The sequence below is a fragment of the Manis javanica genome, chromosome 5 (assembly GCF_040802235.1).
Source record: "Manis javanica isolate MJ-LG chromosome 5, MJ_LKY, whole genome shotgun sequence".
NCBI lineage: Eukaryota > Metazoa > Chordata > Mammalia > Pholidota > Manidae > Manis > Manis javanica.
This window is the reverse complement of record NC_133160.1, coordinates 25,612,695-25,638,942: the sequence shown is the minus strand read 5'-3', so window position 1 is coordinate 25,638,942 and position 26,248 is coordinate 25,612,695. Positions and strand designations below refer to the sequence as shown.

The 26,248-nt window shown below is 39.3% G+C and overlaps 1 protein-coding gene and 1 long non-coding RNA gene across 6 annotated transcripts in view; one reads left to right on the top strand and one right to left on the bottom strand.

Annotated features, from left to right (window-relative positions):
- CSNK2A1 (casein kinase 2 alpha 1) overlaps positions 1 to 15,108 on the top strand; it is a 50,424-nt gene extending 35,316 nt beyond the window's left edge. Inside the window, 10 exon segments of the mRNA XM_037004604.2 lie at positions 110 to 160; positions 1,372 to 1,431; positions 2,866 to 2,949; positions 7,409 to 7,519; positions 8,461 to 8,562; positions 9,740 to 9,840; positions 10,663 to 10,811; positions 11,840 to 11,926; positions 13,761 to 13,831; positions 13,833 to 15,108. Of these exon segments, the coding sequence (XP_036860499.1) occupies positions 110 to 160; positions 1,372 to 1,431; positions 2,866 to 2,949; positions 7,409 to 7,519; positions 8,461 to 8,562; positions 9,740 to 9,840; positions 10,663 to 10,811; positions 11,840 to 11,926; positions 13,761 to 13,831; positions 13,833 to 13,895 (879 nt within the window). The 3' untranslated portion in view covers positions 13,896 to 15,108.
- Positions 15,109 to 17,600: 2,492 nt separating this feature from the next.
- Positions 17,601 to 26,222, bottom strand: LOC118969809 (uncharacterized). Of its 5 annotated transcripts, none has more exons than XR_012131400.1 (4): positions 26,113 to 26,222; positions 24,165 to 24,477; positions 20,135 to 20,223; positions 17,601 to 17,725 (listed from the first exon to the last, which is right to left on the bottom strand). It is a non-coding gene; the product is annotated as an uncharacterized lncRNA (long non-coding RNA). The 5 variants fall into 5 exon arrangements; XR_012131397.1 differs by having other exon boundaries at positions 24,169 to 24,477; positions 26,113 to 26,221; XR_012131398.1 differs by lacking the exon at positions 17,601 to 17,725 and adding an exon at positions 19,719 to 19,852.
- Between the last annotated feature and the right edge of the window lie 26 nt (positions 26,223 to 26,248).

Here is a 26,248-nt window from a genome sequence, read left to right as displayed (position 1 = left end):
TACTGAGGCAAGGACTACCAAATTCACCACATAGCATCTGCAAACCTTGTGCCCACTAAAGCTGCCCAGAGCTATTGCTAATGTGTGCTTTCTTTTTTCTTTCTCCTAGTCACGAACCCCTGCCTTGGTTTTTGAACATGTAAACAACACAGACTTCAAGGTATAATATATAACCAATCATTTCAATCTTTTGGGTTTTAGACCACACAGAAAGCATTCTAGGGGTGTTACTGTTGGAAGAACTTCCCTCTAGCTTACTGAGAAAGAGCTTTTCATCCCTACAGTGTTAATTTTTTAAATACAAAAATTCCCCTACAAGCAGGGCCCACTTTCCATATCTTGGTATTTTACCCCTTTTTTTTTATGCTCTTTTTAATAACCAATACATTTACTTCTCAACACCTTTACCATTCATTAAGCAGTTTCTGCTCGTGTCAAGCCTATTGAAAGCAGCAGCACAAGTTCAAAGACCCTAGGGAATTCCACTTAGAACAACTGTTTTCAAAAAAGAATATCATGTATGTAAAAGTAAGGACTACTTAAACCTCAAATTCTGGGCTATCGATCTTAAAAAGGCATGGATAGGAAAGAGTGCTTTAAATTCTTCTATAGTACAGACCTCAACAAACCTCTACAACAGATACCTCTGACTTCTAGCCCATCCACTGGTCTACTTATTTCAAACAGTTCTCAATTATAGTACAAAAGAAGAATGTGGGCATTCTTGAGTTACAAGTTCTGAAGGTATTTGACTTGCCTTTGCACCAGTTCAGTATCAAGAATGTTAAAATGTCAATAAGTGGGCGAATTATTTTGCTGAGAAGAGGAAAAGAAGAGCTATTTTAGAATCAAGACAGTAACTTCAAAGAAAGCTGTCAGGGGACATCATTAACCATTTAATGATATGTGCACGTGGAAAAAAGTCTGCCACCCTTTGGAAACGGGAAAGGAGGATGCCTTACAGTTCAGAGTTTACTTTCAGGCTGAGACAGGAATACTGCTGTAAATTGGCTCGACAGATTTGGCAGCAAGCCATCTGCACACCCACTGGCAACCTGCAGTGCCTGTAACTGTATAAGCCAAAGATGGAAATGTTTATTTGTGCATGTTGTGTATATAAATTGTTGTGTTCCCAATAGTATATTATATCTTCAGCAATACAAGTTTATGTAGTTCTTCACTTTTACATAGAGAGTTAAAAGACCCAAAGTATCTCTTTAAAGTAAGTGTTGGAGAAATAGAAACCAGTGAACAGATGCCTCAGACCAATGACAAAAGAGCCAAGTCTCGGTTTGAATTACTACAAAGATGAGAAATTGCCTTCCTATCAGCATTATGTTGAGGTTCAAATGTTGCATTTGTCTTTAACAGCAATTGTACCAGACGTTAACAGACTATGACATTCGATTTTACATGTATGAGATTCTGAAGGTAAGGGAACTTAGCATACTAAATACTTTTAGATTGATCTTCTCTTTGTTAAATGGTCTGATTAACTGTAGTAAAGCGAGTGAATTAACTTGGTAAAGTATGTTGAAAGTGAGGTCTCTTCATAAAAGTTTTTAATAAGAGTATTGGAATCCTTTTGCTGATGTAAGGATTATGGAATAGATTCTAGTAAGAATATAATTTAGAATGCTTTAGAAAGGGTATTTAGAAGAGAGCTGTGACCCTTTAATAAGTATTTGTAATTTTCATCTTGCTCCTATGAAAGATACAATTATCAAAATTTACCGAAATAACTCCTGATGTCCTCACTTACAGTGTATTTTCTTTTACTTAAAATTCTACAAATAAAATAGTAAACTACTCAGCTCTCAAAGGGTCATTTTCCTAAGGATTATGTAAATCTCTGCTTAGAGATGCTGATTTTGAGTAGACTGATTTCTAAAATGGGATCCCTAAAAATCTTGCTCCCAGTAGTCATAAGATCAGCTTTATAGATGAGAAAATTGCCAATGATTGGCTAAAGTTCCTTAATGAATTAGGTTGACCTAAAACCCCTATTTGAACTTTAGTAGTACCCTAAAGAGACTGTGCCAGCAAAGATATTTGAGCTTTCCAGTGGTTCATGCAGTCTTGTGGCAAGCAGGATTTCACAAAGTTAAGGATACGCTTGCCTAGCCCTAGGAACGGAGGAACCCAAGTTGCCCTTCAGGAAGGACAAGAACTTGGTCAATGACATCAGCTGACTTAAAGGCTGCTGGAATAGGCAAACTCCAAAGGTTATACCACTCAGTTCATCTTAAGATTGAGATTGGCCATGGTTTTCAAATTTGATTTGATGTCATAAATCAGGAGTTGGCATACTTCTTTACAGGGACAGGCAGTAAAATTTTTGGCTTTGTGTGCCACAGGGTCTTGTACTACTTACTTTACTGTTGTTTAAGATATAGGTGTGGCTGTGTTCCAGTAGAACATTATTCACAAAAATAGGCAGCAGGCCATATTTGACCTGTGGGCCATTGTTGTAGATTTTTAGCTTTTAAAGAGTCAGTGGTCTTTGAATAAGAGGTTTGTTAGACCAGTTTTCTTTTGAGGGTCCTATGTTTGTGAAGATAATCCAGGTTTTGGATGAGGAGGAGAAATTGGAAGTGATGCAGTTGTATACACTTAGGGTCTTTTTTAACAGAAAGGATGTTGAAACTGCTACAGAGGAACAGTACTTGAAGTTCAGAGGTCAGGAGTTTGCTTGGCTGTGGGATCTTGAACCAGACTCTGAAGCATAGCTTTGGGGGTGGTTGTCTTAATGCTGAATCCCAGGGATATTGTAAGATTAGAAGGAAAACTATGGAGGGAAAAGTAAAGGACGTTTAACTAAAAAATTAAGTTAAACAGACTCTCTACTGTCTTGTTCTTCCACAGGCCCTGGATTATTGTCATAGCATGGGAATTATGCACAGAGATGTGAAACCCCATAATGTCATGATTGATCATGAGCACAGAAAGGTAAAGTGATAGACTGACAAGTCTTATTTATCAACATGATGAAATTAACATCCCATCTTCAACACTTGTATCTCTAGCATCTGTCACAGTCCTTGGTACTTCTTAGGCATTTGATAAATATTTGGTGAATTAATGAACAAATCAGGGTTTTAAAAACATTATTCATATTCCTAATAATATTAAGAAAGAAACAAATTAGTGTAGTGTGTGAAACATTAGTTTTGGCCAGGGAACCTGGCTTCTAGTTTAATTTATTGAATAACTAGTTTCTTGGGAAACTCTTTCTCCTCATTTGCTTCCTTTGTCTTACCTGTACAACACATACAATATTTGCCCTGTATGCCACTAGGTTATTGTGATGATTGTAAGTATACACAGTTATGAGTGATACAGATGAAATATTCAGAAAATGCTTCTGCTTATTATTTATTAGCAAGTGTCACGAGGCCCTTGAACTCTGTAAGTGCTTTTAATGAAAACTGCATTGACAGTGTACTTTGTAACACTTCATTTTTTTAAGGTGATCAAGCTGACCTTTTGTAGGCAGGGATAGCTATCTGTTGAAAACTTTGGGGATGTAAATTGTTTTGTTCATTCAACTAATCTTTTTTAAGGCACACATTATATAATTAGGTATTGTTCTAGAGTCTGGGGATATACGCATGAGACAAAGATTTTTAAAAATTCTCGCCCATAAGGAGCTTGCATTTGGGGGAGTCTGGTGAGATAGAAAGTTAAAAACGATGTGGAAGAAAAATCGGGAATAGGGAGTGGCAGAGGGTGTTGCAGGTTTTTAAACAAGGTTATAAAGGGAGGGTTTCATTGGACAGGTGACATTTTGAGAAAACACTTAAATGGAACTGACTGTGCAATCTCAAAAAGAAGTGTGTCCCAGATAGAGGAAACTGCAGATACAAAGGCCCTTACGCAAGAATGTGTCTTGCATGTTGGAACAGCAGCAAGAATAAAGCTGGAATAGAATGAACACTGGGGAGAGAGGAAAGGTGATATCACAGAGGGAAAGAGAACCAGATCATATAAAACCTTAAAGATCATTATCAGGCCTTTTCCTTAAAGATGCAGAGGTTTTTGCAGGGTTTAAGCAGAGGGTTGACATGCTCTCACTTGAATTTTTGAAAGTTCTCTGCATATATATTAGAACAACCAAAATAAAAATCAATGACAATACTAAATGCTGGCAAGCATGCAGAGAAACTCAATTTTTCATTCATTGCTGGTGGGAATGTAAAGTGGTGCAGCCATTTTGGAAAATGCCAGAAGCTATTTCATAGTTCATCAGTTTCTTAAAAAGCTAAACATAGCTTACAAAACAATCCAGCAGTGGCATTTATCCCAGGGAAACAAAAACTTATATCCACACAAAAATCTATACATGAATGAAGCTTTTTTAAAAAAATCAAATGGACATGACTGTGGTTCAGCAGTGCCCAAGCTTTATTTTTAATAGGTCAGAATTGTGGGGGTAGGGGGAAGACAATGTCCTTCAATCAGTGGGTGAGTGGTTAATCAAACTGGTGTATCTGTTCCATGTATTATTTATTTATTTTTTTATAGATTATTTTATATTGAAGAGTAGTTGACACACAGTATTACATTAGTTTCAGGTGTACAACACAGTGATTGAACATTTATATACATGATAATTCTAGGTACCAGCTATCACCATACCAAGTTGTTACAATATTTTGACTATATTCCTATGCTATACATTATTACATCCCGGTTACTTATCAGTTTTACAATTGGAAGTGTGTACTTTTTTTCTTTTTTTTTTTTGTGAGGGCATCTCTCCTATTTATTGATCAAATGGTTGTTAACAACAATAAAATTCTGTTTAGGGGACTCAATGCTCAATGTATAATCAGTAATCCACCCCAAGCCTAATTTTCGTCAGTCTCCAATCTTCTGAAGCATAACGAACAAGTTCTTACATGGAGAACAAATTCTTACATAGTGAATAAGTTACATGGTGAATAGTACAAGGGCAGTCATCACAGAAACTTTCGGTTTTGATCATGCATTATGAACTATAAACAGTCAGTTCAAATATGAATATTCCTTTGATTTTCATACTTGATTTATATGTGGATACCACATTTCTCTCTTTATTATTATTATTTTTAATAAAATGCTGAAGTGGTAGGTAGATGCAAGATAAAGGTAGAAAATATAGTTTAGTGTTGTAAGAGAGCAAATGTAGATGATCAAGTGTGTGCCTGTAGACTATGTGTTAATCCAAGCTAGACAAGGGCAATAAAACATCCACGGATGCAGCAGATTTCTCTCAGAACGGGGGGGGGGGTGGGGGGGTGCGGTTCTAAGCCTCGCCTGTGTTGATCCCCAGTTTCTCACCTGATGGCCCCCCTGCGACTGTGCCTGTCTTAGGTTGTTCCTCCCTTGAGGAATCTTACCCATCTCTGGCTAACCAGTCATCTTCTGGGGCCATACAGGGAAATGTAAAGTTGGTAAGTGAGAGAGAAGCCTTATTGTTTGAAAAGGTTAGTTTTTTACTTCTTTGCATATTTATGCCCTGTGGCTTCTATGCCCAGCATTTGTCTTGAGGTATCTTTACCACTTGGAAGAATTGTGATATGTTCCATGTATTATTACTGAGTAGTAGTGTTCAGCAATAAAAGGGAAAGAATTATTTGATAATGCAACAACTTGGATGGGTCTCATGCTGAGTGAAAACCCAGAAAGTTATACTAAGATTACATTTATGTAATATTCTTCAAAATGAAAAATTACGGAGTTAGAGAAAAGAGGGGTCTTTGCCAGGGATTAGAAAGTAAAGGGAGGGGATGACACAGGGAGTGTCCGTGCAGGTGGCCATCTGCGGCAGAAGTTATATGGCTCTACACTTGAGATAAAATTGGGTAGAACCACACGTGCACGCTCAACACATGTGAAACTGGTGAGAAATAAGATCTTTCCTGAATTGTGCCAATATCAGTTTCTCGTTTTTTATATTGTAGTTATGTAAGATGTTCCCACTGGGGAAACTGGGTGAAGGGTACACAGAACATCTCCTGTTTGCTGTGAATTTATAATGATTTTGAAATAAAAAGCTTATTAGAAGGGTTCTCTTGGTTGCACTGTAGAGAATAGAGTGAAGGAGATTGGTTAGAAGATGGGGCACTTGCAGTGACTTAGATAAGCCGGTGGTGGTTTGTCCAGGGCAGTGGCAGTGGAGGTAATGAAAATGATAGTATTTGGTAGAACCAACAGGATTTCTTGACAGATAAGATGTGGCATGTAAGAGAAATGAGAGTCCAGGGAAAACTTTTAGGCCTGAATAGAATTAGCCTTAACTGAGAAAAGGGGAGGCTGTGGGTGAAGAAGGGTTGACAGGAATAATCAGAGGTTTAGTTCTGCTATGCCTCTTAGGTGATCACCCAGAGAGGGCCAGTAGGAAACACGGGCTAGAGTATAGGTGGGAAAGGCTGAGGTGCTGAGTGTGAAACCACAACAACAAAAATGATCATCTGGGAATACTTGATAACAAAGGAAGGTAAGAGACAGCCCTGGAGCAGTAATGTTAAGGGGTTAAAAAGAAAGATTAAAGAAGTTACACTTTCTTTTATTTTATTGTATTTACCTTTGTTTACTAAAACAAGACACTGTACCTAGCTAACAGTGGACTTGCTATCCATAAGTAGTCAGAGATAGACCTTCCTGCTCACACTGCATGCAGATCATGCTTGTGCTTGGCACAGTGGTCAGATAAGGTTGCATCTTGCCTTTGCTTGTACTTTCTCCACTTTGAGGATACATTTTGTAAGGGCTATTTGTGTGGCTGTCTATTACTTCATTTCCTCAGCAGATGATTTTTATTTTTCTCATGTGTACTGGGTAGTATATTGAATTCTAAAATTACAGAAGAGAGTAAAACACTCCCTAACCTCAAGGAGCTTACAGCCCATGTTAAAAAGGAAACTTAGAAAATAAATACATAATAAAGATTTGTAGGTTCTGTTACAGAGGTATATCTGGGGTTCAGGAAGACTAAAAGCAATAGTTGGTTCTAATTCTTGGGTAATTCATTGAAGCAACTCACTTAAATATCTTAAAAAATGAAGACATGTTCACCAATAGGAGTCTAGGTTGGGTAGTGAAAGGCATTCTAGTTAGATGAACAATTTAAAAAATTTGCAAAAGCATAAAAAGGGATGGTATCTTTCAGGAACTCAGTCTCACTCAGGCACAGGAACTAGGTAAGTCATGGAGAACCCTGTATGTCAAGCTAAAAAGTTTTACTTTCACCCTTGATGCAGTAGTAGTCACTGAAGGGGCTTCAATAGAAAGTGACATGGCTGATGTTTGAGCACTCTAAGCGCATGGTTAGAGAACAAAAGGCTTTTTACTTAAAAATGTGGTGGGGGGGATAGCTTGAAAGATAACATTGCTTATGATTTATTCTTTCTTTTTTTTCTTTCAGCTACGGCTAATAGACTGGGGTTTAGCTGAGTTTTACCATCCTGGCCAAGAATATAATGTCCGAGTTGCTTCCCGATACTTCAAAGGTCCTGAGCTACTTGTAGATTATCAGGTAAAAAGAGAAGGGCAGATAAAATTTTGGTCCTATGTTTATTTTGCACATAATTTGTGAAAAATGTCATTTCACACTTCTGAGAAGGCCAATTATGCATATCCATGGCTGTCCCTTTTACATGAGTGTAAAATAGGAATCACTTCAGTTCATCTACCATAACTTGGGTTTTTTCTGTTGTCATAATGTCAGTAGAATAGGAATAGATTTGTTCCTAACTATAGAGAAAGTACACCAAACGTCCTTTTTCTAATGAGAAATTCTAGAGCTAGTTTGAGAATTATAAACTAGATTTAACCAACCTTATGAGTAAGCTCAAAAATGTTCTCTTGTGATTTTCCTAAATGGTATTCTTAAGACCTTCCTCTTACTAAAACAAGAAAAAACCCTCCTCCTCCTCCTCCTCACAGAAACAAAATCCTTGGGTGTACCTTTTATGCCCAGTCCTCCCAGGTATTATCATCAGATAGCTTAAAAAGTTGAGACTATGTCGTAGAAATTCCTTTTCTGGGCTGTTGAGGCTATAGCCCTGAGCTCAAAAAAACATTTTATTTATAAAAATAATTCTTTGCAGCATTATTTATAATGGTGAAGAAACAAAATACTATCCAATTATAAGGGAAATTAGAGATTAAATTTTGAAACATATATGCAATAACTTAATACTGCACATTAAAAGGTTTCCATAGGCTAACAATTTGGGATATTCTTACATAAGTGAAAAAACTAATTCAAAGTAGTTTGTACAGGTTGTTTTAAAACTGGTGGTCAGCAGGATACATAGAAGAAAAGACAAAAATACATGAAGATGGTACCGGTATTTGGATTTTGAGTCAACAAAGTGATTTTCCTTTTATAATTTTGAGCAGTTTTTTTATTTTGAAATGACAAGACTGTGTCATTTCATGTGTAACAATAACATTTTGTCTGCTTTAATGCAGATGTACGATTATAGTTTGGATATGTGGAGCTTGGGTTGCATGCTGGCAAGTATGATCTTCCGGAAGGAGCCATTTTTCCATGGACATGATAATTATGATCAGGTAATATATGTTGTTCTCATTGGGAAACTTCCTGGTCTTAGTCCAGTGATGGCTAGGTCTACCTACCCTTAGAAACTACAATGCATCTTGCTAAAATAGATTCGTAGCCCCTACCTGAGACCTATTAATTTGGTGTCTCTGAGGGTGGGGCTCTAGAATAATTTTTAATTTATGATTTATTCAGCCAACCTGACACTGAACTTCAGATTGGTGTTTGAGAGCTCCTAGTTTAGCCTATTGAAACCAGTTTTTCCCCTAATCTTTAATTCTTTAATTTTCATTGCTTGTTTTATTGTGAAAATGTTTATAAAACATACATGCAATTCAAAAAATAATGGTTTAAGAACTAGGACATTACTTTAGAAGCTCCAAATGTGAGCTTTTGTTAGAGTTGAGTGTTTTCTCCAACATGTTGGCTTATATTGGTATTACTATGATCCTGTTGTCTATATGGATTATGTTTGTTGGTAGAAATATAGATGATTTTTTTATACTAGCTCCACATCCCCTTGAAGATCAAGGGGCCATTTCATTCAAGAGAACCCGGAATGATTCTAGGACCTTGTGGAAGGTACCGTTGCCTTGTTTGAGCACAATGACTATTTTTAATGAGTCAAAGAATACCACATGAATTCAGTTAAAATCAGTAACTCTGTATCAGGCACCATACAGGATTGAGGAAAGGGCAGGGGTAGGGGGTGGAAGACAGAATAGTCACTCTTCTCAAGTAGTTCATAGTCTGTCTATAAGGAAACCAGAGATACAAGAAAATAAATTATAGTCATAAGTGTCAGAATAGAATCGAAGGCAGGTACAAAAAGCAGCTGTGGGAGTGAGTGTACAAGGGGAGCTTCCCAAAAGAAATGACATCTTCAGCTCGTTTGGGAGGGGAAATGATACTTGACCAGGGAGATTATTTCAAGGAGAAGAAACCAGATTTTAAGGTGGTTTGCTTTTCTTTCTTTCTTTCTCACATCTTCACATTGAGTAATAATTCATGATATTTAATGTGGAAATCCATTTCTGCCATGAACAAAATTTTAAGTAAATTGTTTGGAGATAATATTCATACCTGTAACCATGATGACCCCTTTCTGTTAGTTCAGTCATGGCTAATTGTTGATTTACTCATGTAATATGCTTGTGGTGTGGGTTTTTGTCTTTTCTTCAATCCTAGTTGGTGAGGATAGCCAAGGTTCTGGGGACAGAAGATCTATATGACTATATTGACAAATACAACATTGAATTAGACCCACGTTTCAATGATATCTTGGGCAGGTAAGTCCTAAAACAAAATCTGTGCCTCTTCCTTAAGCACAGTGTTAACTGATACTTTGGACCCTCAGAATGGTTACAGTCTCTTTGCCAGCACTTGTATTAGTGGTCCAGTGATACAGGGTGCTGCGTGGGCAGTTGGCCTGGTGTAAAAGCATTGGGCTGAATGGCCATTTTTCCAGATTAATTTACAGAAGTCTGAATATGGAGCTTGTAGTCAGGAGATCCCTGTGAAATGAATGCAGTGTAGATTTTAGTAGAAGGGTCACAGTTGAGTCAGAAATAAAAATATCTTGATTTCAGCTTCTCCAAAAGACAAAATCCGTTTTTAAGAGGAAGAAACAGAAAACAAAAAAGTATGCTTCAAGACTGGTATGTAGACAGTGGACTCTGACAGTATGGACTAGACACAATAAAATCCACTAACCTCTTAACTAGAGGAAGTGGACTTTGTTGATGCAAAGGCTTTTGCTGGCCAAGGGGCAGAGATGCCAGGAGTATGTGTGGGGATGGGAAAGAGGCCTGGCTAACCGAGCCACCTGCCCCTCCTTGCTGCACAGGAGCATTCATTCCTGTAAAGTAGCCTGAATATGTTCTGTAAAATCACAAGGACCTACATTTCTCTTTTCTACACCACTGCTATTTCCAGTCTGTCCAATTAGCTTTGTTGTCTCCCTAGCAGCAGAGTGGTACACGACTGTACTCCCTGGAGTTTTGATCTCTTTGCTATTGCTGGGTTCCTAACCACTAAGGAAAATGTAGGAGTGAGATACTCAGTTTCTCTGCTCCTCAGCCCATTTCTTATTCCCCATTTTGCCTCTGCAGACACTCCCGTAAGCGATGGGAAAGGTTTGTCCACAGTGAAAATCAGCACCTTGTCAGCCCCGAGGCCTTGGATTTCCTGGACAAGCTGCTGCGATATGACCACCAGTCACGGCTCACTGCCAGAGAAGCCATGGAGCACCCCTATTTCTGTGAGTCCAATGGTCCAGTCCACAGAGCAGACTGTGTTGGGTAGGGGAGAATATATGCTGATGGTAAAATTTTAGGCCCAGAGTCCTACAGAACAGACTTGGAATTCTAGCTTCCCTTAGCTTTATGCAAAATATTGAGCTAAGTTTCTTCAAATGGAGATGGTGATGGCAACTATCTGGCAGAGTTGTTAGGATCCTTATTTAACAGAGTACCTGACACATGATCACTTGTAAATAAACTGATTTTCTTAACTGTTTGGGTGACACTTCTCGGTGCTGTGGTTGGAGTGGTTGGATTAGAACAGCCAGCCCTATATCAATCCTTCTCTGGTTATCATTTGGTGGAGAAAGCCAGCAGACTTGAAAATCTTATTGTATGAACACCTTGACCTTGGTTTGTGAGTATAGCTAACTGTGCTCTGCTAGGTAGATGCCACCTAACCCACCCCATCCTCACTGTGATGTAAACTTCAACATTGGATTGACTGTTCCTTGGGGAATGGTGGGGTCGTTTTGTAGTGTACCGATTACACTCTTGCCAGTCTTCTGTACCCAAAGCAGACTGACAGGCTGATTAAGATGGATAGTCAAGTCTGTGGCCAAGCATTAATCGGCACAGACCTGTAGCTTTGGCCTATTTGACACCAAGCTTGACCAACTGACCTATGAACTGCAATAAAACCTGTCTACTTTGACATGTTACTATCTTGCCAGGTTAGATTATATTGTCTCATTAAATCCTAACATGATTGTTTATATTTTAAATAAGCTCTACTATGGGTAATTAACTTTATCTTCCTACCATTTGGTTTTAAGAGTTAGCCTTTATCACAGTTTGACAGGAAAGATAATTCTGTATTATAGACTTACCTAATTCTTGGTGAAGGCAGTTGCCATGTTAAGTTCTTTTGGGAATAATGTGGAGTATAAATGAAATGCAAAGAGTGATGAGGACTGCTTTAAAGGCCCAGACCATTGGTTTAATTTCTCAAGCGTAAGTGAACCTAACCTTTGTGTTTCTTTCCTAGACACTGTTGTGAAGGACCAGGCTCGAATGGGCTCGTCCAGCATGCAGGGGGGCAGTACGCCTGTCAGCAGCGCCAACATGATGTCAGGTCAGTTCCCTAGTATATTACCTTAAAAAATGTAGAAGTCATTCATTATTAGTTTTGCTCCTTCTTTGTGATCTGATTTCCTTCTCTTAAATGATTATTTTATTGATACGCCATCCTGTGTGGCTGTCCCCACCAGGTTTCAAAATGCTTTTGATGCCTGGTGTACTACAGTGACACTGCTTAAGTAGAGTATCAACAGTCTGTTCTAGACCAGAATCCCAAAAATTTCTCACAGAAGGACTTGAAAGTCCCAACAAACCATGAAGAGTAAAAAGAAATCCTTTCATCTCATGGTTTAGAGTAATAGTTATTTCATGGTCCTCAGAAATAAGTGTAAGTAATTGGGGAGTGTGTGGGTGGGTAAAGGTGATGTTTGAACATGGGTATGTATGTGTGAAAGAATGGTTATCCAGTTTTTTCAAGTGCCTATTAAATTACAAAGGTTTATATGAAATTATTTTCATTACTGTTGAGTCATCATTATTACACAATATTGCAAAAGAAACATTACAGAGTACATAATTTTGAAAAAGAAACCATAGACCTGTCCCCTAATGGCTATACATGTAGACAGCACTCACATAGGTATACATGTAGTGCAGAGGCATTTACTTCACCCTCAAAGAATTATTGTCCCAATTCTTTTTTAAAGAACCAGCTGCCTTCTAGAATATGTCCTCTGGGTATCTTGCCTATGCAAAATGATATACATCCAAGGTTACTCATTGTAGCCTTATTTATAATAGTAAAACATTGAAAATAGCTCTCAGTACGGAACTGGTTATATGAACTAAATGTCATGCATTCAGTGGAATGCTATATAGCCAGAAAAAAGAATGAGTTCCATGGATTTTTTATTTTAGCTGTTTTTTAATATTAAATGAAAAAGCAAGATGAAGAACCATGTGCAAGGCCAAGAGTGGTGGGCAAGAATATATAATCATGTTCTTTTATGATTATATGCACATAATTATATGTTTGTGAAGGTGTGTAAAATATTTCTGTAAAGATATCCCCCAAAAAATGGTGCCTTAGGGTGCCCAAATGACAAGGCAAGGAAGCGTTTTCACTGTGTATGCTTTTGAACCTTTTATATTTTGAAGTATCTGAATATATTACCTGCTCAAAAAAATACATATAGAACAATTTGGAAAATTAATGAACTGGCTAATTGAAGGCAGTCTAACAGATAATAATTCTGGTCACTAGATGGACGGAAGAAACCAAAAGGAAGTAAATTCTAAAACATTCTTTTAGCTTAGAGATGGGAAGTACTCCTTTCCCTAGTGAAGATGACTTAGTAATTTGGTAAGCTGTCAGCTAACTAGGCAGTGTGGTCTAAGAGCACGTGAGCTTTCGCTCTAGTCCTCTGCTATTTAGGATGGTAGTGATTGGTGACATGTGGCTATTTAAACTAACTAAAATTGAATAAAATTTGAAAACCAGTTCCTTAGTTGTACTAGTCAACATTTCAAATATTCAGTAACCCCATGTGGGAAGTGGCCATATTTTAGCACAGATTACAGAGCAGAAAGTTTGTTCAGACAGTGCTGCCCTAGACAGGCCTAGGTTAGAATCCAGCATGGTTGCCACTTACCAGCCATGCACCTTGGAAAAAACTGCTTAAATTCTCTAAGCTTGGATTTCTTTACCTATCTTCTAAATACATTAGAATATGTCATTTTAATTAGTAGGGATTTAATTTATAAACATCTTGGCTAACAAGAGAACTTCAATAAAAAGAGTATTGTGTTACTGTTCAATAGGTGCCATGAAAAACTGGTAACACATTCTGTGATTGGTGTCTGGCTCACTGTCAGCTGTTTGCTTTCAGGGATTTCTTCAGTGCCAACCCCTTCGCCCCTCGGACCTCTCGCGGGCTCGCCAGTGATTGCTGCTGCCAACCCCCTTGGGATGCCTGTTCCAGCTGCTGCTGGCGCTCAGCAGTAATGGCCCTTCTGTCTCCTGATGCCTGAGCAGAGGTGGGGGAGTCCAGTCTCTCCTTGATGCAGCTTGCGCCCGCCGGGGAGGGTTGAAATACTTCAGAAGCACCGTGTCTGAACCGTTGCTTGTGGATTTATAGTAGTTCAGTCATAAAAAAAAAATTATAATAGGCTGATTTTTTTTCCTTTTTTTCCTTTTTTTTTAAAACTCGAACTTTTCATAACTCAGGGGATTCCCTGAAAAATTACCTGCAGGTGGACTATTTCACAGACAAATTTTTTTCTCCCCTTCCAAATTCAGTTCCTCATCACTGTAGAACAAAGATATACCAGCCTCAATCCCGGCTGCTACGTTTGGGTGGAGATTTCTTCCCAGTTTCTCACCATTGCTCCCCCACCATCCCACACTTTGGGGGTATCTCATGCTCTTCTCCAGAGATTACAAAATGTAGCTTCTTGGAGGGTAGTGGGAAGAAAGGAGGAAGTGAGAACCCAACCTGTACGAGCAGTGTTCTGCTAGTCACTTATCAGTTTACTCCAAAAGTGCTTCAGTGGGGTTATCCTGGTGAAACTAAGGGAATATCTCTTAGTTACATTGAGATGCTGAAATGCTACCCAAAGTGCATACAGGTCCTGAAAACTTCTGTTCCATATAAATCATGTCTTAACTGACCTAACCCTAAATCCAACTCACTTGTAATTTTAGTTTCAGTTTAGTTTAAAATGTTTATACCTTGGTCCTCTTGCCTTTCATCTCCCTAACACGTTCCATAGCTGGTAGGAGGGGGATGGCAAAATCTTTTTCCATTTTCTTTGACTTGGCCATTTTGAATTCAGTTACTGGGCATAACTTACTGCTTTTTACAAAAGAAATGAACATTGTCTATATAGGCTTCATGCTGGCAACTCTTGAAGAGCTCATGAGAGATGTGGCCACACTGAGTTTCATTTTAAGCTTTCTACCTTCTTTTCCTCCTACCTTCCTTGTCCCTCACATGCCATCTCGTGAGAAGACCTTCCCTTCAGTCTTGGAAATATATCTGAGAGGTAGGAGCAGAGCCACTACCTCCAATGAAACAGAAATGGTAGACCTGTAATTGTGGGGGAACTATAAACTCTCTTGTTACAGCCCTGCCACCCTTTGCTGTGTGTATATATATGATACTTTGTCCTTCATATGTGAAAGATCCAGTGTTGGAATTCTTTGGTGTAAATAAACGTTTGGTTTTATTTATCAAGGTTAGATTTAAGTTCCCTGTGTAAAGGTCTTGCTGGGTGGGTGTCTCATGTTCACATCTGAGGGCCTGCAGCCCTTTACCATGGAGGCTTCCCGAGGCCCCCATTTTTATACACCCCTCAATTCGACCCATGGTACTGGGCAGGGCAGAGAGGCCTTAAAAAAGCACCACAAGCCAAAGCATCTCTGGGGATTAAGGATCCTTTGCCATAAAACTCATTTTGTGTCTCAGCAGTGCAGGGATTGGGGATGGAAAAAGTCGCCAGTTTTTGTGTGTTTTGTGTGTGTGTAAAGTGGATTTTCCACTAATCCAACCACCTAAGTTTATCAGGTGCTTCACTGAGGAAGCCTAGTTTTTTAAGCACAATAGCAAAACCATCAGCTCTGTATTTTCTCCTGTTAGTTCATTACAGTAGCTGCTTGTGGGGACTAGGAAAAATTCTTCCAACATACTTTTAAGGCCTAAACTCTTAGTTCCCCATTCTCCTACCTTTATAAATTCACAAGCCTTTCTCACCTGGGCATCATAGATTAAAACATAATTGTTTGAGGAGTTGAATTTAATGAACTTACATAACTTTATAACCCATCTTGGGTCTAGTAACTTTATCAAGATGGTGGCTTTGGTGAATATAATGGTAAACTTTAGAGGAAGCAAAGGCCTCCTTTTATAATGCTTCTCAACCATAGGGAAAACATTCTGTGTGGCAGAGTGATTTTCTTCCTTATAGCCACTTACAGTGGATATTTATTCTTCTTAACCTTTTGATGCCCTAGAATGCTGTGGGGGTTACCATGTTGAGTTTGTACGGAAGCTGAAAGCACCGGATGTGCCAGAGATGCAATTTGTGATTACCTTTGCACTGGATTGTGATTTGAACAGGACTTACGACTAATGAATTTTTCTTTTGAAGTGGGGAGAAGGGTTGTAGATCAAGACTTCATATGCCACCCTTATAGCTCAGAAAATCTAGGTGTAGCTGAGGCTGGCGTAGGGGAGCCATAGACAGCTGGACCTCCTAACACACCTCAGACCTTGCAAGAAACTGAAGGTGAATGCAGAGGACTCTGAAATGCCACCCAAGAGCCTTTTAAAATAACTAGAAAATTTTTAAATGCAGCTTAAGGAGTCACTGCAGAAGCATGAAAAAAAGATCCAATTAGTGGGTGGGTGGGGGGCAAGGGTTTACAGAGTAACAACTTCTGTGTTGTTGTAAATTACCTCATCTGTATACCTTGTATTGGGACACTTTATTTCTCAGCACTACCTGTGTCTGCATTGACTAGGTGGCAGGAAATGGAATGCCAGTGTAAGACAGCTGTGCTGGCAAATACTCTGAAAGGTTTTTTAAGTATTTTTTAACTTTGTTTGAAGTGGCCCCCCCCTTTTTTTAGTTTGAAGTCAGAAGTTCCCCCTCCTTGATTTATTGGTTGTAATTGTATTGTAATTGGTATAACTAAAACATAACTGTGCTGGGAAGAAGTTGTGCCATGAAGGTCTTTAATTTCTTTTTAAATAAAAACATTTAAACAAATGAAATGTCCCTGCAGCTTGAACAGTATATACTTTCTCCATCCGACACCATGTAATAGATGGCTTAGTTCTCACATGCTTTGAGTTTAATACTGGATTGATGGAGATGTGAAGTGGGATAGATGAAGATTGATAGAGGAGCACTGAAGTCTAGGAGTTTTCTCATCGAGATAGAATGAAGAGAGCATGATGTTGCTAAACAGGACTGGTTTCATTCCTGCCGTTGTCACACTTGGCTACTTGGCAAGGTACTTAACTTCTCTATCAGTTTAATCATCTGTAAAATGGACCACTACTTCTTTGGGATTGAATGAGAGTAAATGTCAAGTGCCTGGCATCTGTTCCGCTCTTGATGAACCTAATTCCCCTGGCCCTCTGGTATGGAGCATTAGTCCTTGGTCCTGACTTTGCAAGTAATTCGCAGTACAGTCTCTCCTGTGAACCCCTTGGTATTTCTGTTTGTGTTAGGTCAGGGGGGAGACTGAGTGAGATGTCTTCTGAGTTCCTTTTCAGCTCTGACACTGACTTTAGAAAGTGAGTCGTGCTTAAATAAAATGGGTTATGAAGACAGCTTGTTCATTAGCAGAAAAAACCAGTGTTAAGTGAATAGCAGTAAGCCCTGTGGAAGGTCAGTGGAGCTAACCCTCTGTCCTGGAGGCAACTTGCAAAGTCTTGGAGCCTGGAATGCAGGTGTGCTGTTGAGCTTATGGCAACATATTTGGCAGCTTAAGTAGAAACTATCAAAAGTGCTGGTAAAAGGTGAAACAGTTTACTTACCAATGTGAAACAAGTAAATTCTACACTAGTATATACTTGAATTGGCATTTATACTTCCTTATTTAACCACAAGTTTTGGAATTTGAAATCAGGAAATGCTGTTATCCCAATTACTGGTTTTCTTAAATATTCACTGCATACTATATGGCATCCACGTGTTATTTATATTGAGAGCTAAGAAGTGTGGTTTAGAAAAAAGAAATCATTGTGTAGTGTAGTTTCTTGTATCTGAAATGCCTAGCTTACATGAACTTTAATTTCTGACATCCTCATTTTGTACATGAAGCAGGAAGATTAAATTGTAGAGCCTGTTAAGAGACAGAAATATATTTTGTAAAATTACATCCTCAGGATATGTCTCATTACTTTAGTCCTAGGGCAGTAGAGAAAATTGAAGATTGGTTGACAAATTTGGGGATTTTAATTTCCTCTCAGTCTTTAATTTTATCTAGCTTTACCTGTTGTCAAGTGTGGTTATAATCAGAACTGACTGACTGAGCATCTCTTAAAAATTCTAGTTTTGTCATCATTACCTATAGATTCCCACCAGCAGATTCTCTCCCTAGATTATAATCAGGTTTGAAGTAGCTGTTTAATCATCAGTCATTGCCTACTTCCCTGCTGGTAATTTTCTCCTCCCTTGTGCCTCAGCTGTAGGGATTGTGACTGATCTGCTGGTAACATGCATGCTAGAGAGGCTGTCTTCCTAGTGTGTTTTCCTGCTTAAGGAAAAAGTTAACCAAAAGACTTTGAGGTTGAAGTAAGGTAGTCTCTGGTTCCCTCTTCAAAAATTGGGTCTAAAAACCTTGATCCTAGCTACTGCACCACCCTACCTAACATCACCTCTCCCTGCTTCCCTGACTGCTACCATTATCCCTATGCCCTTTTTCTTTAGAACACCTGAGCTTTTATTGTATTATTTTTATTTATTGTTTCCCCACCCGCATGTAAACTTACTGGTGACCTTGTATATCTTACTAATCTGTACATTCTCATAAACACCTTTTTTTTTTTTAAAGTGAGCCAATATCCATCAGTTTTGAAGATGATTGAATGGAAGGGAAATGCTTAGCACCCATACTGGGCTCATAAAGATGCTCAATAAATAGTAGTAATCCAATCCTCTCCTACTTCCATCTCCCCGACACAATAAATTAATGGAAGTATTGTTGCATAAAGAGCATCTCAAGATCAGAAGAGCATTTTCAGTTGTAATTAAAGCCACAAACCAGACTGAATTAACATGACAAGAACATGTTTAATGAACCGTTCGTGAAATTGTGGCTAAAAGTTAAGCAGTGATCCTGACCTATTTAGTAGACTTAGATGCTCAAAATTCCTGTTTTCCACCCTTGTGTATGACATAAAATTCAGAATATTCTCCAAGTTGAATAGATACATATAGACTTGCAGAAGAAAGCCTGGTTCTGGAGTCAATATTAATGTAGACAGGGACTTCCCAAGATAACCATAACACAGAAGTATGATTCTGTGCTAAATTTAACCACATCAGAGAAGCAACCCAGAGGAGTTGCAGATGTCCTGGTTCTAGGCAGAGTTCTGTCTGGCTGTATGGTTTTGGATGAGTTACTTAACTCATCTGAATCTTCAGAAGTGATTTAAATTCTTATTGTAAAAGCATTTTAGACATGTATCATGTATCAAGCTATAAAGAAGCTGTAACACACCCATGAATCTTCACTTAAGACTATATTACCAATATAAATGAAGCCCCTTTTGCCCTTTCTTGATTTTATCTTCCCTTCTTCTGCCTCAGAGGTCCCAAATATTTCTTCATTTGTAAAATTGAGTTGTAATTACCTAGTTCTTAAATGGGTGGTGTTTCAGGTTAGATGGCAAATGTTTGGAAAGTGCCTAGCACAGTGTCTGACATAAGTAGAGCTGGACTAAATGTTTACACTCTTGAATTGTGTAGCTGGGCAGAATATGTATAGAAGAAAAGGGATGCTACATCTATACCAATGCCATAGGTTTATGTATGTATTCCTACAGTTTTACAGTAGATGGCAGTAAAGTGTCTTGTTCTATAGGAAAAAAAATTCACGTATTATATATGACATATTCAATAGGTGCAAGTCAGGTTTCTGATTTGCACGATGGCCAGCTTGCCCTGTTCCCACCCCATCTCATCCTTTCCTTTAAAATTCTATCGCCCTGTCTCCTCTGAATTTGTCATTTCTCCAGTGAAAGCCAGATACTTTTGCACTATAGCAAATTACAGTTTGGAATTGCCTCCCTGTAGCCATGATCACCAGGGACTCTTAGTGGCCTCATTATAAGAAGCTCTTCCCCAGGTACCCCAAGATGGGAGTTTAAGGGATGGCCAATCCATTTCTTGGAGATGTTCTTGAGGGGATTGGGTGTTTCTGAGTCAGCTTCATTCTTGCATCACCTGCTTTGATAGTTTTCTTGCTCTAATGAGAAAAAGGAAAACATCAGCAGCTGCTAAGTGGTTTCCTGATCTCATCTTCTGAGTCAGTCTCAACAATAGACAAACATTTTTCAGTTTATGTAGAAAGGGGGAACCTTGTTTCTTTGTGTTGAACAGATCTGGGAACTCCATGTGAATTTCCTGTGAAGAATCCTAAATACTCAGTAGCTCTCCTCACCCTGATATATATATATATATACATCATTCTGTTCCTGCTCACCCACTCAGCTCCATCCCGTCAGCCCAGGTTTCTTTACACACTTACCTTGACTGATCTTTCCAGAGTTCATCTGTTAATGTAAGATGGCCTTTAAACACTAGTTGGTATCCATGAACCTGGCACTCTGCTAAACACTGAAGATTGAGAGAGGAGACACAAGCCCATGGGGAAACGTTATTGTCAAATAGAAAAACAGAAATAACGGATAATTTCAACTGCATTGGTGGTGGTGGGGAGTTACCCAGAAAAAAATGAGATCACTAATCAGCCTGGTAGACTGAGCCAACTCAAGTAAGGTACCCACCTCCTACTCCAAATACATGAGGATGCTAACTGAAATAACAATTTACTTTCAAATAAGTAGCCAATTTCAAAGAAAGAAATGGAAATTCCCAGATGGCAGAAAGGAAGGCAGAATTCATCCTGAAGGAAGTGGATATTAAAGTCAACAGTGGCACCCACTACAACAGGCTTAGGTACAGATGGTCCTTAGAGGCTAGGGGCTAGAGTTTGAATGCCCCCAGAGAGAGAGCCTCTGGGCCTTTCAGGGTAGAAAACTGAAAAGGCTGCTTTTAAGAGGAAAGAAATACATTAGTTGTAGTTGCCTCTGGGAGATGAGGTTAAAATAAACATCACAGAAAGAAAGTCCTGAACTCTTGGGGAAGGGAGAGTGTTCAGGGAAACTTTCTCAGAGGAGGGGCTGCTGGGCCTGGCTAGGGAGAGGCCCAGCCTTAGCAAGTTTGAGCTGCAGAGCCCACACCCAGGGTCAGCACCCATCTCTTGGCTCAGTTCTGCTTCCTGGACAGATTTGCATAGCTGCACTGCCAGGAATCACTGTCCAGGTTTCTAACCAGTCATTACAGATAAAAACTTTCTCTTGCTTTTTCTCACTCTAGTCCTCACAACAAAAATATTCATCCTCATGCAGATCTCTAGGTCAGCTATAGTTCAACAGATCTAAACCAGGTTCAGCCAAGCATATTAAGGATGGGTTGGGCGGGGCTGGATATGTCCCTGTATTGATTGGACTCCGTTTGCTCCATATGGTTCCTTCTGGGTCCCATGCTGAAGTTGCAGTAGCTACCTGGGGCATGCTGCTCTCATGGATTGCTAGAGCATCAGACCAAATAAAATTGTATAAGAAAAATATTTGAAGAAATAAAAGTTGGGAATTTTATAACATTAAGGACCTAAGCCACAGGTCCAGGAAGCTTAAAGAAGTAAAATAAATGTATACACACACAATTAGGCATAGCGTGTTCAAAATGCTAGAACAAAAGGCAAAAAAGCAGCCCAGAGGAGAAAATGACACATACAGAGGAAACTAAGAATCTGACCATGCAAGCTAGAAGACAAAAGGAATGGATTTAGTGATGAAAGAAAAAAAAAAACCTGTCAACCCCAAATCCTATACCCAGTGAAAATATCTTTCAGAAAGGTGAAATAAAGCCTTTCTCAGACAAAAACAAGGAATGCATTGCCAGAGCACCTACTCTACAAGAAATATTAAAGGAAGTTTGGTCCAGTAGACAGAATGATACCAGAGAGACCTGGATCTGCATGATGGAATTAAGAGTATGGAAATTGAATAAATGGAAGTAAAATTTTTAATGTTTTGTCTTAAAAGTAACAAGTCTAAAGGAGGTCAGCAAACTTTGTAAGGGAGCAGATACTTATTTTAGGTTTTGCGGGTCTTGATTTCTGTTCTGTTGTAGCATGAAAGGTCTTAGACAATAGGTAAACTAATGTGGCTGTGTTTCAATAAAACTTAATGGACTCGAGATTAATTTCATATAATTTTTATGTGCCACAAATTATTCTGCTTTGGGGTTTGTTTTTCCAGTCATTTGAAGTTGTAAAAGCCATTCTGAACTTACGAATTGTACATAATAAGGCAGTGGGCTGGTTTTGTCTTGTGAATAAGCCATCCCTTGCTAATTCCTGGTCTAAAGCAAAAATATTAGCAGTGAGAGTATGTATTTATAACTTGTAAAAATAAAATGGATAAATGAATTGTATATCCGTATGATGAAATACTGAGCAATAAAAAGGAGTAAGCTTGATACATGCAACATGAATTAACCTTAATGATGCTGAGTGAAAGCCAGAGAAAAGACTACATACTGTATGAGTCTATCCATTTGATAGAAAATACAAACCAATCTGTAGTGACAGAATGTAATAAGTGGTCTGCAAGTGTAGGATGGGGGCAGGGGTGATGGAGAAGAGGGGGAAGAGAAGGGAAGATTTAAGTAGAAAGTCTAGTATATGACAACAGCATGAAGAACAAGGGAGGAAATTGGAATCTACTGCTTGATGTCTATATACTATACAAGAAGCAGGGTGTTACTTAAAGGAAAACTGATTAATTAAAGATGTGTATTATAAATCCCAGTGCAGTCACTAAAAATCTCTTCTACCTCTTTGCCACTCAGCCCCAAGGTTTTGGACAGGGCTCCACCCCCGGTTCAAGGTGGAGTATGACTCTCTGGTCTAGTCAGTCAGCAATTAGTGGCCACAGTGACTGGTTCAGACCTAGGCAGATGACAGCCAGTGAGAAATGTCAAGAATTTTCTTGGAAATGCAGCTGTATGCCACAGGGTCAGATAAAATGTAAGACTTGGGGCTGCTGGTCATGTTTTTGCCCCAAGGCCTGTGGGAAAGTAGAGTCAACATGAAAAGGTGGGCTGAGAGGGGGTGCAGACAGGCAAGAACCTTCAGTTACCTGAGCCAGTCCAAGCCTGAGCAATTTTATTTTTGGTGAGGTTTTCAGTCATTTGCTCTATATGAAAATACTACATATTTATTATCTCAGTTTCTGAGGTCCAGGCTCCCAAGTGTAGGTTAGCTGGGTCCCCTACTCAGGGTAAAATCAAGCTATCGGCCAACTCTTTGACCTCAGCTGAGGCTCAGGAGCCTTTTCAAGCTTACTGTTAGCTGAATTCAGTTCCTTGAGGAGTAGGACTGAAGCCTTCCACCCCAAAGGCTGCCTGTCATCCCCTGCCATGTGGCCCTCTCCACGACATAGAAGTTTTCTTAAAGGCCAACAGGAGAATATCTCTGCTGCTTTGAATTTCTCCTTCAGGGAAGGTCGGCACCTTCTTTTAAAGGATTTGCCTGAGTAGGTTAACCCAGGCCAATATTCCTATTGACTACCTCAAAAGTCAACTGATTTGGGACCTTCATTACATGTGCAGAATCCCTTCATCTTTGCCACATATCACCTAATTGCAAGAGTGAAATCCCATCATATTCACAGGTCCTGTCCACACTCAAGGGAAAGGAATTACATAGGCATGTACAGCATGGAGTGGGAATCTTGGGTACAATCTTTTAATTCTGCCTACCACAAAGACCTGATTTCCTTGTACCCTACACTCAGTCATCAATCTCTATGGTTCTGGGATTTTACATGTTCTCTCAACCTTTTAGATAGTCCCCAGGGTGACCCATCTTCATTTGGCTTTACCATTGCCTGGTTACTTGTCTCTCTTCCCCATCAGAAGCTGAGCGACTAAACATTTGTCACTATATCCCAGCTCACAGCCTAGCACAGGGTCCATAAATATGTATGGGTAACTGGAGGTGATTCTTATATTGGGGATGAGGATTAATCTAGATGACATCAATGACCACATTCAGTGCTAAAATTCTTTAATTCCACCATGCTAGCTCCATCTGGTCCAGACTTGAGTATGGTTTAAGAGGTCCTGCATGACCTGTCGTATACTTTTCTGCCCTCACTGGTGTCAAATTCCACTTTCTCCTTGATACTGTGCTGTAAGAATACTCAACCACTTACTCTTTCTAGACTGTGATTTGTATTCTTAGCTTCACAACAATGCTTGTGCTATTTTCTCAGTCTAAAATGCTCTTCCATACATCAACTGACACTCTGCTACCCATCACTCTCTATAAGCGTAGAAATCACTACCTCAAGAGAGTTTCCTCCAACACCTTGTCCTCCTCCTATGTGGTTGGTGTCCCTCTTTAGGCTTCTACAACACTCTTAAGCTTCCTCCCCATCTCCTAGAACTTGTCACTTCTTGTAAGTTGAAAAGGCCATCTCACCTACCAACCTGAGCTGTCCTGGAGAGCAGAGAATAAAGCTTCGTTATGTTGGATTTCAGCATAGGCCTGGTCTGGTTAAGGACCACAAATAGTTGTTGAGCAAACAAACGAGTTAAATAATCTCTATGTTTGTGATTTATAGTCTTCCAAGATACTCATGCTTCCTAGTGTCCTGAGTCTTGTGGCTGGGTCTGGTTCACCTGCAGGCTAAAAGTCCAGGCCACAGGGCAGTGGGGTGACCATGACAATGCTTGAATCAGGCTGGTTTCTGTTGGCCCAGGAACACTTTCAAAATTCTTCTCCACCACTTGGAGCTCCTTTAAAAGAGGGAGCAAGGGGAATTATAGGGCAAAATAACTGCATTCCTGGTCACATCATTTAGAGCTCCACAGTGATGAACTGCAATTAGATAATGTGCTAGCCAGAAGATGGGAGTACCAGCCTGGAAACAGGAACTGGTTGTTTCCGTGGGATACCTTGTTCATCTTACTGACCACTTGTCAGTAGCTTGACTGTGTCCTTTTTCCCTGAAAGCCAGCCACTTCCTTGTTTTACAGAGGATGAGAATTTGCCTACGCCTTACACTTAGTCCTAGGGTTGTGATTGTGGGGAGGGGAAGTGGGTCACTGTCCCATCACTACCACAGACAAGAATCCAGCTGGCTCACAGTCTGACACAGTAACTGAAAGTCAGGGAATAAATACCCCACATTGAGCATGTTACTCCCAAGTCCAGATGGCTTAATTCTTTCTTGAGGAGAGCAAGCATCTTTTAACTTCAACTACAATTTAGAATATAGACTAGAAAAGATTTAAACTCCTAGTGCTATTACTTTGCATTAAGGGAGCTATGTAAATTGATACTTTAAATTCTTACAATTTTGAGAATTCTAATATTCTTGTACTAATTAAAAATGTGTATTTGAATAATGGATTTAGACCTGTGATTTCAAGTTGAAATCTTACTAAATTTGTATTGACACATTTAAAAGAACTCATGATGCATGTATTTGTAAGTTTATTTCATACAAGAATTATGTAAAGACTCAAAAGGCTTTGTTAAAAATTGTACTTAGAAAAGGAAAGTGAATTATTAAATTTATAAATGCAGTTTCAGATGTTCAAAGAAATTTAATTAACCGTTTATTAACTAGATTATGAATGGAATTGTAAGATTTGTCAGTTGCGATTAAGGAAGAGCTAGGTTTGGGGATTTCTAATTTTAGCATAATGAATATTAGTTTTAGTAATCAAACTAAGTCATCTTTTCGCTCATGAAAGCTACTCAGAGGAGCTTTTGAAAAAGGATTTACAATGTAATGGTGGACCATGGAACCTGGGTTGAAAGAATGAGCATGAAACCAAGAGGGGCCAATAGTAATGAGTTCCATGGAGGGTAAGTCTTGGGAGAATTAAGAATTCCACAAACCAGAATCATGTAAACTTCAGAGTAGGGGGCAACAAGCTTTAGAGAATAGGAAGGTGGGGGCAGTTTCCGGCCACAACAGCAGAGATGTGACAGAGGGAATGTGTGGCCTATTGGACAGAAAGGACTGTCATTGGAGAAGAGGTCAAAGACCCGATAGACAAAAGTTCGTTTTGAATGAGTGGCCATTTTTTTGTGTAACTGAAAAGGGGCGCTGCTCACATAATCGTCTATGTGAAATGTTCCTCCTGGCTTTCTGCAATGTACAACCTGCGCAGCCTTATGTGGTGGTTGTGCTAAACCTTTAAGTCGTCAAGTATGATGACGAGTACGTGTCGGGAGGTGAGCCAGAAGTTAAAATACTTGGTAAGCAAAAACAACTCATAATTGGAGAGTAGTTACATATGCTTTGCAGTATTATAAGCATTCACTCCAATAATCCTGTGAGTTGAGTCCCTTCATCAGTTTCATCAGTGTCGTTTCACAGATAAAAAGAAAAGAAAAGAAAAAATGTGGTCTCAACACACCTGTCCGAGACCGCTCCCTGGTGGGCTCCGGACGCTCTTTCCTCTCGCCGCCTAGGGCGCCTGCGCGCGTACCCCGGCGACTGTCGCTCGCCCTGCGTAGAGGACGGTCACGTACCAGCGCGGGGGCGGAGCCCGA